Genomic DNA, 14,043 nt, shown 5'->3' with positions numbered 1-14,043 from the left:
GATTCTTCTGCTCAAACTGGTTCTATTAGACGCCAGGCATCTGGCGTTGTCCCACTAAAAAAGAGCCCAGTTCCTGTATTGGTCACACCTTTGGACACCACCTGGATAATCCTAATTTGTTGAATTTTGTTCATTTGTGTCCCTTTGTAAAAAGACAGTTTATTTTTGCAATTTACGTCTTAGAGTGTTGAGATATAACAATATTAGGTTGTTGACTTTGCACCTGTTTTATTTTTACAAAAGCAATAAGATTCTAACCACTGATAAAAAGTAAAATATCTGCTTGTGATATATGCACATTATGTTCAGTTTTCTTTCCATGTACAAGATTCCTTAACATGACTGTAAAAGTCCTAACTTGGATTGTTGTTAATACAAGCTGGAATTGTAACATTTATTGGCTCTTTGACCATTGATCATACAGTATGACTTTAGATTATCGCTATTACAGAAACCATCAATTTGGTTGCAATTAAGGAAAAGTTTAAAATTCTAATTATTTTCCATCAACTTCATTGGTCTTTGCTAATTTGATTGCTGAAACAGCTCTCCCATCAAGAACAATAAATCCATTTATCTATGTTTCTATTGACTGTTTTTATTCATTTTAAAAATACATAATGTATGTTTAACACTACACTGAATGATGTGAGGTCCTCTTTGGAATGATTCTATATCAGATTTCTACAGTTTTATTTTATATAAAATTCTGCTGTGAATATCTGGAACCAAAAAAGATTTTCTGTTGCCAGGAGAAATATCTGAACTGTTGATGGTAAACTGGAGGAATTCAATTCCGTATGGATGAAAAGTCATCCAAACAAGGATGAAAAGAATTACGTAAAAATCTTTGAAGAAGCTACTTAACTTCCTTTGGCCAACCATAAACCTCCCTTGACACTCTGTTTAAAAAAAAATAAGCTGATAAGTCACGTTTGTTATCCCATTATTACATTTTAAGTCACCATGGATCACCTGGATCTTCTGAGAATTTTTAGGCTCTTTTCTTTCTGTGGGTGGTGCAGTGTGATGATGATAATGAGGGTTGGAGTCCCGCCCACTCAGATCATGGGTGCTGCCTGGCTGGAATGACACAGAATGTTAAACGGAAAAGAGCTCAGAGTGTGTGAGGCTCAGAGGCAGGAAACATGTCTGTTGTGCTCCTGGTTGTTGGCGTCGTTATAGGAATTGCTTACATTTACCGTCACATTGTGGTGAAGGGCGAGAGATGCACGAGCAAAGCAAAGCTTCATGGGAAAACTGTGATTGTCACTGGTAATTCAACTTTTTATTTTCTACTACTCTTCTCTCCTGCCTTACTTTTGCCTGAGACTGCTGCTTCTCATCTGCAGGCAGCAACACTGGCATAGGGAAGACGACGGCCATAGACCTGGCTCAGAGAGGAGCCCGAGTGATTCTGGCCTGCCGCTGTAAGCAGAGAGGAGAAGCTGCTCTGGAGGAGATCAGAAGGGTGAGGAGTTCATAGTTGTCTGTTTCTTTCTTGGCCAGGAACAGTGGAAGGTTGTGATGATAATAACAAATACATAGAGATATTTATATTTGTAATAAATGGAGACATTTTGTGGAAAATCAACCTGTCACAAACTAGCTGTTAGTCTGGAGCAGGCTGACTGACTGCTCTCCGGTTCTTGCCTGTTGCAGGAGAGTGGAAGTAGCCAGGTGGTGTTCATGCAGCTGGATCTGGGAAATCTCAAGTCTATTCACAGTTTTGCAGAGTCTTTTCTGAAGTCTGAACCTAGACTGGACATTCTGATCAATAACGCAGGTAGGATTGCTCAACTACATACCATCTACACTATCATCCATGATATCAAGACTGATTATTCTTAGGATTGTTTTTAAGTAAATTCCATTGCTTTAAACTTTTGTTCAAAGCAGGTGCTTCCCATCTGCTATGTTTGCTTGTTTTGTTCTCAATTGTCAAAATGATAAGAATGTTTGATAGAAGATACTTAGACAACTATTTCACAATCATCTTAGTCTACAGGATTTCATGCTTGATCTGCGAAGTCAAGATAGCCCTGACTGTTTTATTCATCTGAAATGTGGAAAAAGTATGACCTCTGAGAAAGGTCAGATGAGATAAGTTCTTTTTAACTTGACATCTTTACTGATGAATACTCTCATTGTATTTGGCCCCAGGTGTCTGCCTGCAGGGTCAGACAGAGGATGGATTTGGATTAATGTTTGGTGTCAATCATCTGGGTCATTTCTTGCTGACCAACCTGTTGTTGGACCGACTGAAGGAGTGCGGACCCAGCAGGATAATCAATGTGTCGTCCATGGCGCACAACTTTGGAAAAATAGATTTCGACTGCCTGAACAGTCACAAAGCTCTGGGCTTGGGGACATCCTTCATACACCTTCTCCAGATCTACTGCGACAGCAAACTGTGCAACGTTCTCTTCAACCACGAGCTAGCCAAGAGGCTGCGAGGAACTCAGGTCACCTGCTACGCTCTCCACCCAGGTCAGTAACGGAGCGCAGTTTATGTTTGGACAGAGTGAAGCCCAGTGGATGTCATTCAGATGAATCAAGAAGTAATATAGCTACTGCTGTAATGAAGACCACAGAGTTTTAAAGTGAAACTGTTAAGAATACTAGAGCTTTTATCTCTGTTTTGGTCACTGTCAAGTAACTGATCCAAACTCATTTATACATCATAGAGTTTTTGTCTAAGTTACTAAAATGCATGTTCATAGGTATAAAGCAGGTTCAGATATGCATGACTCAGTTAATCATGCTATTTGTATTTTGTGTTAGGCTCAAATATGAGTTATTGAGTTTGGTTGTCAAACCATTTTTAGCATTATGTTGCAGCGGTGATCTCTGTGGTCTGATCACTCATCCATTCATCTTTATGGGAGGATTATGACTCACATGTCTCAACAGTGTTAGTTCAGTTTGTAGGTAGTTTCAGTTCTTATATAGTTTTGTTGCACCAGTTCATTTGAGTTCATCTCTAGACTCTGTACCATATTTTTCAGTCAGATTGTTCTAAATGCAAAATGGCATTCTGCGAGCATAAACTAATTTGAACCAAGCTTTAACAAATCAAATGGCTTCTGAACTGTGCATGTTAGCCAATCAGCTTCAGTCTGCTCCTGTTGGAAGGACTTTCAAAATATACAACTTTATTTATAAAGCACTTTAAAACAACACTGTTGTGCTGTACACCAAAAACAGCTAAAAACAACAATGTGCTTCTCTCTGATCCACCGGAGGATCTTCTAGTTTCCATTTGACCTGACAAATATGCTAATCAGCAAAATGTGATGTGAAGCAGAACAAATGTTGCTCGTGTTCAGTTAAACAGCCACTATGAGGAGTGAAACAGATGAAGAACTCTCTGACACATACACATTTATGCGTTTGCAAGGTACAATGCTCACTGAATTAAATTTAAAAATATGTTAAAACAACTGAGATTTCAGGGAGGGACATACTCACCTGCTGTATTTGTGCAAAAGGTTACCAACCAGGCGTGGCAAGCATCATTTATCGGTCCACCTCATCTACTTTGTGTTGTTGCAGGAGCCATCAGCTCAGAGCTTGGTAGGAACACTGGCTTATTCCTACAAATCGTCCTCAAACCCATCACCGCCTTCTTCTTCAAGAACACCATCCAGGGATGTCAGACCACCCTCCACTGTGCCCTGCAGGAGGGCATCGAACCCCTCAGTGGACGCTACTTCTCCAACTGCACCGTTAGAGATCTGTTTGCTAAAGCCAGGGATGATGCTACTGCAAAGAAACTGTGGGAGATCAGTGAGCGACTGTGTGGCCTTGTCTAAGGCAGTAGGAGAAGCCTCCGTGTTTTCTGCTTGCTGGTAGTAGGTGTAACTTCATGGCCTCGCTTGATTTAACTGACTGAAAACTTTGGCTAAAACTAATCAAGTGATGGAAGGTGAAATGTTGGCAAGTATTACAATGCATGACCAAATGTATAATAATGGAAGTCAGAAGAGTCTTTCTGAGCCACCTGAAGGCAACAGTTTTCACTAGAGCTCAGATGTGTTTCGGATGTGAACCCCTTGATTAAACTTTCTTCGTCTGTATCTGTGTTAGATGTGTAATGTGTAAGGATAACGTTTACTCATACCCATAAGTCTAACCTGTTTGTGTTCACGTTTTAAATGTATTGCATCTGTTTTAGTAATGACTAATGAATTAGTACTGAAGATTTCAAAATGTTTTTAAAGAGAGAAAAAAAAACATTGATGGAAAATAACCAGTTGGGAGATTTCTCTTGAGTGGTTACTGGTTTCGCAGGTTTGGTGGGGTAACAGGATGGGTGGGGTGCCAGGATCCAACTGTCAGCTTCTTACCTGGATGACGTAAGAGAAAATGCTTTAGTAGATATTTCAAATGACATAAAAAGACCCTGATTATTTAAGATTCTGTTTTATCAATAATAACAGAGATTACTTAAATCTTCAATCTGTTTTTAATGAAAATCATATAAAACAGCTTAAACGCTAATCACTGTCTTTCCGGAATTGCAGAGTATTATTATCTTATATTTAAATAAAATATAGGACACATATACCACACATATCTACTGCGTGGTTTTAGCAAGCAGGCAGTCAAGAACCTCTAACTGGAAAAGTACAACAGTGATGCTGATGTGGAAATATTTAACCCTAACTGAAGCTCGTCATTCTTCAGACAGTGGATCCACATTGCTGTTTGTGTTGTCTCTCATGGGAGGATGACACAGGGTTCACACCTGGACGCATCGCTCCAATCACAATTTATTTTTATTTCTGTTGGAATTAGTTACTGTTTTCTAGAGGCTTTATTTAGCTGCTTTAGTTTCAACTCAATCAGTGAGTGCATTTAAATTGTCTTGTAAATGACTTTTAAAGTATAGCTTTTACAGAAAGGCTAAATGTGTTAATGAGATTAGGATCTGACTGTAGCTTCCTGGGAAACGTTTTGTTGTTTAGCTGAAACATTATTTAGGGATCATGTGGGTATGATGCTAGATACCATATTTTACGGACTATTAGTCACATTTTTAATTTTTCATAGTTTGGCCAGTCTTGCCGCTTATAGTCAGGCGTGAATTATACTTTTTTCTTCTCTTTGTGATATTTTTTTTGACTAGTCTGGAGAATATGCTAACTTAATGTTCAGGTGGCTCACGCAAAATGGAAATGATAGTATTGCAGGCAAATGAACAAAATTGTACTTTGTTTTTGTGTGAAACTGTCAGGAAAGATGAGATCAGATAGAAGTGAGGTCGGCTCACACACCTCGTCTTCCACTGACAGACCAGTGGAACCTGAAGGTTTGGTTATGACTAAGCTGCTATTCCCAGTAGGAATGTGTTTGTAAGCCCAAAAAACAGACGATGTGTTTTCAGGACTAGAAACTTCACTTAAAACCAGTGTTGTGCAATGTTTAGTGTGAGCGACAATCAGTTTTCTGTGATGGCAGTGGAACTATAGGAGGGGACTTTTCGCAAAGTATCCATTGTTTTGTAAAGACAGGTTTAAAAGCAAATCTAGAATAAACCCTTCCCCCTCACCATGGTCCCTCCCAGTTTTTTAAATGTTTAGTCATGCCAGGATCAGTCAGTGAAACCTTTGTTCACTAAGTGCAAATGCCTATTTGGTCATCATTTATTTAATTACATTATAAACTAATCACACTGGGCCCTTGTTAAAGAGCTTCATTTAAATTATCATAGCTTTCTGGTGAAGTTTTACCCACAGGAACCAGTCAAGGTCTGAGGTGAAATATCTGTCAGTACCATATATATATATATATATATATATATATATATATATATATATATATATATATATATATATATATATATATATATATATATATATATATATATGCTGCACATTTCTGGACTGAGATGTCTGATGTTGTTCCTGGGATCTGTTTGAGCCACTGCTCCAGTTTGGGGGTGACTGCCCCGAGGGCCCCGATGACCACAGGCACCACTGTGGTCTTCACCTTCCAGGCCTTCTCCAGTTCCTCTCTGAGGCCCTGGTATTTCTCCAGTTTCTCCTGCTCCTTTTTCCTGATGTTGTGGTCACTTGGTATTGCTACATCCACCACAACGGCTTTCCTCTGTTCTTTATCCACCACCACAATGTCCGGTTGGTTCGCCATTACCATCTTGTCTGTCTGGATCTGGAAGTCCCACAAGATCTTAGCTCGGTCATTCTCCACCACCTTTGGGGGTGTTCCCCACTTTGATCTCGGGGAACAAGATGCTGGCAGGGAAAGCGTAAAACCAGATAAGCTTGGTGTTGCTCTTTAACAAACGCAACATTAAGCAAGCATAAAGAGCAGTTCCCTTTCTACACCTAGGCCATTCAGATCACATATAATGTGATATGTTTCTCTTCCCTGCATACATGGCTGTTAGAATAAAGTTTTGAGGCACAACCAAGACCATTCAGACCTGGCCAGAAGGCAATCTGGCTGGGCTGCAGGACTGTTTCGCACATCAGTCTCTGGAAGAATACACAGAAGCTGTACTGTGTTATATCAAAACCGGCACTGAAAATGTGACGGTATATAAAAAAAACATCAAACTCTATTCAAACCGTAAACTATGGATGACCAACAAAGTTCAACATCTGTTGAAAGCCAGAAATGCAGCCTCCAGATGTGGAGACAGAGCCAACTACAGCTGGGACCTAAGAAGAGGCACCCAGACCGCAAAAGCAGAATTCACAATGAAAATGAAGAACCAACTGGCTCAGAGTAACACACAGCAGGTCAGGTAAGGCTTAGAACATCTTACACAATATTTAGGAGATCAAACCCAGGTTGCTTGCACTGACCCCTCCTGGTGGAAGAACTGCACCTCTTTGTTACAACAGTTGAGGTGGGATGGTTACACACCCACAAAACACCGCCATCTCACAGTTTTAAACCCTTTCTCTTCAGGAGCACCAAATACTGTGGGTAAAAGTACACCCGAAAAAAATCACCTGGATTATATGGAGTACTTGGCAAAGTGGTATATTAGTTGGCCACAAGATGGCAGTAATTTGCCCAACAGTCATAAGACCTGAGTCAAATGTGTAGAAAAGAAGAAGACAGAGAGGCCAACACTGACAGACTCAGACACCAGCATGTATTTGTATCTGGTAGCAGCAGCTGTTTGGGTCTATGTTCTGGTTTTTTACGGCCTATTTAAAGGAACGAGATGCTTGAGTCCCGCTTGGCTGAAGGGGAAGACTGTTGTTGTTACAGGTAAACGAATCCATTGTTTGTTTAAACCACATGCAAAAAAACTTCTGGAAAAGAACAAAACAAGAAACTAAAGTCCATTTCCGCTTCCGTCGGCTTCAGGAAAAATTCCTCTGCAGTTTTGGTCGTTTTTTATCAGAAAAGGCGGATAAAACAGCTCAAGAAATTTCTTACGTTTTCACAATCAATTTAAAGTCATTTCCGTATTCTACCCATAGTCCATTGTAAGACATGCTGTGTGATTTCATTCCTCCTGGAGGTCATTTGCAGTTTATGCGGTTTATTAATCTGGCATTTTGAAAGGAAAAAAACTTTTCCAATAAAGGAAATAGAATGTAACAGAGTTTATAGAAAACACGAAGTAGGGATGTTATTCAGTGTAATTAGTGCAAGCACTTAGGCTTTGTAACAAGAAGAACCAGATGATGAAAATAGGTTATCTCATGTAGGGACAAACCTGGTGTTTTAATTGTCAAATAAAAGCAATTCAGTTTTAAATCTGAACCTAAGCTGTGAGACTGCCAGACTGCTTGACAAAAAGTAAAATAGTATGGCAATAGGGTCAGTTTAAAGATCTATGAATAACATTGTCCCGATAGAGCAACATTTATCAGTGATAAAACACTTTGGGGCTAATTTTTCTTTTCACTTTTGGTTATTGATCAATAAAATAAAATTAAATGCATTAGTTTTCCAACTCTAATTGGACTAAGATGGGTGAAGCTTGATTGCTTTAAAATGGATCAAGGAAAAGATCAGGAAATCTCATTTATGAGACTGAGGGAGCATGAGCAATAATGATAAAAAAAATTAAGCAAAATAAAAAGTGTTTAATTGGCTGTTTACAGTAAAAAAAACAACAATAAATGCACTGCAAATACTTTTTTGTTTTGCGTGATTCACATTGAAAAACAGCCTACAGCTGAAGGTCTGGTATGACATACAGCTCTGTCATTTGAATATAAAGTCTATTTTTCTATGAAAGTGTAAGTAATTCTGGTAGAATCCTGATGTCCCAAGGTCTTCCAGCTCCTCATTTATTTCATTTTGGTTACTTGAGGTCAGTTTCTCCTTTCTACTTCCACTTTAGTACCTGTAAACACTCCTGTGTCTGTAAATATTTTTGTGTAGATTTAGACAAGGAGAAATAAACCACAATATATTCAATGTGGGTAGAAAACGTCCACTTGGCAGTTTAAGAAGAATCTGTGAGTGGTTGGATTTACCAAACGCCCTGCAGCAGGTTAATAAAACTTGAAAAAGTTGGGCATGAAATAACCAGACCTGAAAGCCAGGAAATGATGGAGAGGTGGAATGACTAGCAACTGTTTGGACTCGACTGACATATTTTAACCTTGAACAAACCAAAATAACTGGTATATCCCTGCAAATGGAATTTGTTTTAGAAAGGTGATGTTGATCATAGAACACTATTTTTAATCATTGATTCTTGTCAAAAAGATTCTCACAGAAAGATTCTCTTCACAACCTGGATAACAGTCCATAGTAGCTACAGGAGTATTACTACTCCCCTTATGTAGATCAAGGTTGTAATATTAATGGATCAATTTCACTTTTTCATTTAAAATATGCAATAAATGTGAGTATGCTATGGACAGAAATGATTCTGTAAAAGGATCTTGGGTCTTGCCTTTGGTTAGCTTTCTGATGAAGAATTGCTGTATCAGCTGTTGAGTTTGATGTGTTTGTGAATTGGTTTTACTGCATAGGAAGCAACACTGGCATTGGGAAAAGTACCGCCCTGGAACTGGCAAAGAGAGGAGCTCGAGTGATCCTGGCCTGTCGCAACAAGGAGAAGGCTGAGGCTGCAGCGTTTGACATCCGCTCAGTAAGACCCAATCAGTTCAAAATGCAGCAGAGACCCGACCATTCAGAGATCTGCTGTCCAAAACGGGATTGCTTTCATGCCAGGGCTTTTACTTCACAGAATGTAATAGTTTATTTCCACTGAGTGGTACAGCACGGGTTGGTGGGGTTGGTACGCTATTTTATGATCCAGAGTATTTAGGAGAGCGTTTCCACCGCCAGCTAGACTCTCACTGGGCAGGCAGTGTTGAACCTGATGCCTCTTTGCATCATACTACTGCAACAACAAACGTGAGTTGCTCTTTGTTGCAGGCTGTAACCCTTCTTGTACCCCAATTTATATGGAGTGAAAATAGTCTCAAAATATCTGTGCGTGTGTAAAAATATTTGTGCATGTGTAAAAATGGATTTGTAACTTGTCTAAGCATCTTTGTGTGTAAGTTTGGATAGTTGTATCTGTGAAACATGATTTGTAAGCCATAAAAAGAAAATAAACCTTTTCCTACGCCTACAAATGTTGAAAAAGTACGCACGAGTCGCCAAATACACACACACAAAACTGCAGTTACGTACAGATCCAGTTATGAGTGCACAGCTATTTTTGAGATTCATTTCATGCTTTGGGAGCTCCCAGATTTGTGTAGATGGTGCGCTTAGATGCTAGTAGAAAGCTGGGTCATCTGAGTTTTGCTCTGAGTCTAGTGTTTTTATCCTCTGAACATTTCTCACTGTGCTTGTGCCGAAGTGTCTTGGTTTGCCTCCAGCCATCGAACCATTCTGCCACCCAGTGGTTGTTTTTCAGACCACCTAGTCTCCTGTACTATTCAAAATGCACAATATGTCTATTAACAATTTTGAAATATTATAAGGAAGTGCTCAGATATTCCGTTTTCCTCCGAACTAACGTATTTTCCACTTTGGTACAAGCACAGTGAGAAATGTTCTAAGGATAAAAACACTAGACTCGGAGGAAAACTCAGATGACCCAGCTTTCTACTAGCATCTAAACGCACCATCTACATCTCTTTTCCCGGAAGCGGGAAAAGAGTCTCAAAATAGTTGTGCACTCGTAACCGGATCTGTACGTAACTGCAGTTTTGTGTGTGTATTTGGCGACTTGTGCGTACTTTTTCAACATTTGTAGGCGTAGGAAAAGGTTTATTTTCTTTTTACGGCTTACCAATCATGTTTCACAGACACCAATCAATTAATCAATCAAATTTTATTTGTATAGCACATTTCAGCAGCAAGGCATTTCAAAGTGCTTTACATAATTAAAATAAAAACAGAAAGAGATTTAAAAAACATCATTAAAACGTAAACAGTGAGAAAGAGAAATAAAAATCTGTAGAATTTTAGTTGAGATGCCGTCAATTGGGACTCCAACTCTTTGGACTTTAGTCAAAATGCTGTTTGACAGGGACTCTATCCATTATCCAAACTTACACAGAAAGATACTTACACGAGTTACAAATCCATTTTTACACACGTACAAATCGTTTTATACATGCACAGATATTTTGAGACTATTTTCACTCCATAAATTTATGGACTGTTGACGCCAGAAACTCCACCCCAACCATACTTTACCATGGTCTTATGTACTTACATTTGAAGAGGTCCAGGACTGGTCTGGTACAGGCCACTGCTCTTCCACTTGGAACAATTTCCTTAATTTTGGAAGATTGGTGATCGGCCGATACTTACATGTGAAGCCGATCTTAACAGCAACCTTTGCTGATCGACCTCAGTAAAGATCTAAAGATCACCCACTGTCCTCTTCTGCTCTACAGTGAGAGAGGTATGACTGACAGACTGGCCCACCAGGTCATGTCTACATGCTTGCAGTTAATAGTCACCACACTATTTCCATCTCAGCAACTTTCTTGCTATATTTAGAGACATTTCAGACAAAACAAAGTGGTATCGGCCAAATTTGGAATCGACAAGTCAGGCCTTTTTAAAGATTCTCAATCAGCAATCAGCCAGAAAGCAGCAGTCAGTGCATTTATTACTTTGGGGATTCCCAAAGTGAGCTGGAGCGTGTCATTAGGGAGAAGGATTCTTTTTACCTTTGTGATCTGATCTAAGATAAGCAGAAGTTGAGGATAGAGGACTCATTATTTTATTTCTCCCTATTTTAGAAAAGTCATGAATATGAAGTGACAGAAATGGAAGCAATCAGTGATTTAAGATGAGGCTCAGCACAGAGCAGAAAACAGATAGCAGAACTAAAACTAGTAAAAATATAAACTGAGAATGCTGTTGTATTTTCCTCCTGCTGCAGTCGTTCTTACCGATGCTTTGTGCTTCAGGAGAGCGGGAACCCCCAGGTGGTGTTCATGCAGCTTGATCTGGCAAGTTTAAAGTCAGTTCGCAGTTTTGCTGAAACCTTTCTTAAGACTGAACCTAGACTGGACATCCTCATCAACAATGCAGGTGATGTTTGAACAACCAGTCGCTTCCCAGTTAGAACTTTTATACTGTGTGTTGCATGAAAACAGAAATAAAAAAAAAGCTAAAAAATAACTCACGATTGGTTCTGTGTTTCAGGTGTTCTAGGTCCTGGCTGCACTGAGGAGGGCTTCGACCTGCCTTTTGGGGTCAACCACCTGGGTCACTTCCTGCTGACCAACCTCCTGCTGGAGCGGCTCAGGCTCTGTGGCCCCAGCCGAGTCATCACCGTGTCTGCTCTCCTGCACCGCATCGGGAGCATCGACTTCCAGCGGCTGGCTCCACAGACAGATGCGGTGCCCCCCCAATCTGCCTGGTCCAGCCTTCAGGCCTACTGTAACAGCAAACTGTGTAATGTGCTCTTCACCAGGGAGTTGGCCAACCGGCTGGAAGGCACTGATGTTACCTGTTACACCCTGCACCCAGGTCAGTGGCTGCATCTCCTGCTACTTCTGTAAAGGTTTGCTGGAGTTTCATGATGTCATTTAATTCTTTAAATGTTTAGTAAGGCCTTTTACAGTGAAGCTTGCTGTGGTTTTGGCCACTGACCACTGCAGGAGTAATCTACACAGAACTGTGCCGTAATCTGAGCCAGTGGCTGCAACTCCTCATGATGCCCTTAGCCAAGCTGTTCCTCCTGGACCCCAGCGGTGGATGTCAGACCACCCTGTACTGCGCCCTCCAGGAGGGCATCGAGCCGCTCAGTGGTCGATACTTCTCCAGCTGTGCGCTTCAACAGGTTGGAGCCAACGGGCGAGATGATGGCCTGGCAAAGAAGCTTTGGGAAGTAAGTGAGAGGTTAACAGGCATGGCCTGAAGCACCAGAGACTGTCTTAGAGCCATTCACAACTCTTATAAAGTCCAACTTGTGTCTGAATTTTCATGCACTTCTTTCGTTTGCTTTAATAAAACCGAGGATCCCTTGAATGTTTTCTGTAAACCTATCGCCTAATGTCATGTATGAAGTCTGCAGAGTTTCAGTGAGCAGATAGGAGATCCTATGATGGCTGCTGTGGATAAACAGCATTTTTTTGAATGCATTGTGGGAGATGTGGTTCTTCACCCTCATCTTCTTACCTTTTCTGGATTTGATGATTGGAATCCCTCTGACAGCATCAGGGCCCTCATGTAGAAAAGAATGCACAACTTTCCTGCTAAAAGTTGGTGAGGAACAAATTTTGAAAAGTGTCGCTCTTACGCATGCAGCTGCGCACAGATCCCAATTGAGGATAAATACCCAGAAGGCTGACACCACATCCAAATAACCATGGTAACGGTTCCTGCTTCTAGTAGCATCTGACAGTAATTACTACTTATTTAAAAAAAAAAAAAATCTCTTTCCAGGGCACACAAGGTCACTTCACTAAAAATAAAACCAATGTAACAAAACATTCCAAATAGAAAACAAAACAGGACATTTAGAGCATAAAATGATGGAATGTGTTGATTAATCCAAGTGGAAATACTTGTTTGAACAGCAGAGTGTTCAGCTGGTATTTAAAGACAGTGTTTCAGAGAGAGCTTTGTGTTGAATGGGGAATGTGGAAGTTTATTGCTAACAGAGGAATCATGTGTTGGACCAGGCCAACATGCTACTACATTTATTAGTCAATTCTGTTCATATAAATTGCACCTTTACAGAAAGGAGATGCTTTCTGTTCATAAAAGAGAATTCAGAAAGCTGGAATGGCTCGACTGCAGGATGACTGTCTGACCTGCCAGCAGCTCCAGCTGCACCGTTAACCCACTGCTCCTTCTTTAAGGCTGGGACAATTCTGGACAGAGCTCCAGGGTGACCACTCTGGATAATCTTAAGACTAATAAACCATCAACACGTCCCAACAGATCAATATGATCTCTCAACACATGCTCAATTACTGGCGATGTTCTCTATTAGTGCCAAAGTTGACATTGTTCCACTGTTACACACATCTTTGTGGTGGACAAGGTGTGATTCTCAACACACTTTGTCCACCGTCAGAATCATCAAACTTGACCTGTTTGGAGCTGATCTGCTGATCCAACCATGTTTTCTTTTTCAGTCAGAATAAATGTGCCCCTTAATATTGGCAGACATTTTCTGTGCCTCGGGGCGTAGACCGACGGGACGAAAACCAAGGAAATTTACTGTTTACATCCGACTGTGATTTTCACAACATTTAGTTTAATTATATTTATTAATTTTGTGTGTGTGTGTGTTACCTTATTTTATGAGGATGTATGTGGTTCAGTTTCATTGTTTAAGTTTAATCAATAAAAGATTAAAGTCATAAACATTGGGTTTGATGCTCTTTGCATTAAATGACACTGAAATGAGTCAGAATTCAGTGTATTTAGGTGGGTTTTGGTGCTTTATTAGTTTATTACTGTCTATAAAAAAGTGCACATTTTCTCAGCAAGTAATGAGTTAGTGTATATTTATGCCACGTTCATTTTTCTACATGCCGACTTGTGTGTAAAATATGGGAGCGCACATTTTCGTGTGCGTACGCACACTTTATATCTGACCCAATTAAT

General features: G+C 40.1%; 2 protein-coding genes across 3 annotated transcripts; both read left to right on the top strand.

The window, feature by feature from the left end:
* The first annotated feature begins 1,100 nt into the window (after positions 1–1,100).
* LOC106933392 (dehydrogenase/reductase SDR family member 13-like) lies at positions 1,101–5,553 on the top strand. Its single transcript, XM_015012605.2, has 5 exons — positions 1,101–1,275; positions 1,353–1,471; positions 1,663–1,786; positions 2,164–2,490; positions 3,556–5,553. The coding sequence occupies exons 1-5, from the start codon at positions 1,149–1,151 to the stop codon at positions 3,813–3,815; spliced, it is 957 nt and encodes a 318-aa protein (XP_014868091.2). The 5' UTR covers positions 1,101–1,148; the 3' UTR covers positions 3,816–5,553.
* A 1,441-nt stretch (positions 5,554–6,994) lies between these two features.
* Positions 6,995–13,800, top strand: LOC106933395 (dehydrogenase/reductase SDR family member 13-like). Of its 2 annotated transcripts, none has more exons than XM_088011442.1 (5): positions 6,995–7,248; positions 8,976–9,094; positions 11,388–11,511; positions 11,626–11,952; positions 12,032–12,246. In XM_088011442.1, the coding sequence occupies exons 1-5, from the start codon at positions 7,128–7,130 to the stop codon at positions 12,109–12,111; spliced, it is 771 nt and encodes a 256-aa protein (XP_087867568.1). In that variant the 5' UTR covers positions 6,995–7,127; the 3' UTR covers positions 12,112–12,246. The 2 variants fall into 2 exon arrangements, with proteins under 2 accessions (XP_087867568.1, XP_014868096.2); XM_015012610.2 differs by having other exon boundaries at positions 7,004–7,248; positions 12,084–13,800.
* The last annotated feature ends 243 nt before the right edge of the window (positions 13,801–14,043 follow it).

The sequence above is a fragment of the Poecilia mexicana genome, unplaced genomic scaffold (assembly GCF_051168715.1).
Source record: "Poecilia mexicana isolate PSO_F unplaced genomic scaffold, ASM5116871v1 scaffold_13, whole genome shotgun sequence".
In the NCBI taxonomy this organism is placed as follows: domain Eukaryota; kingdom Metazoa; phylum Chordata; class Actinopteri; order Cyprinodontiformes; family Poeciliidae; genus Poecilia; species Poecilia mexicana.
Note: the sequence above shows the minus strand (reverse complement) of the source record. Positions and strands in the feature narration are given on the sequence as shown.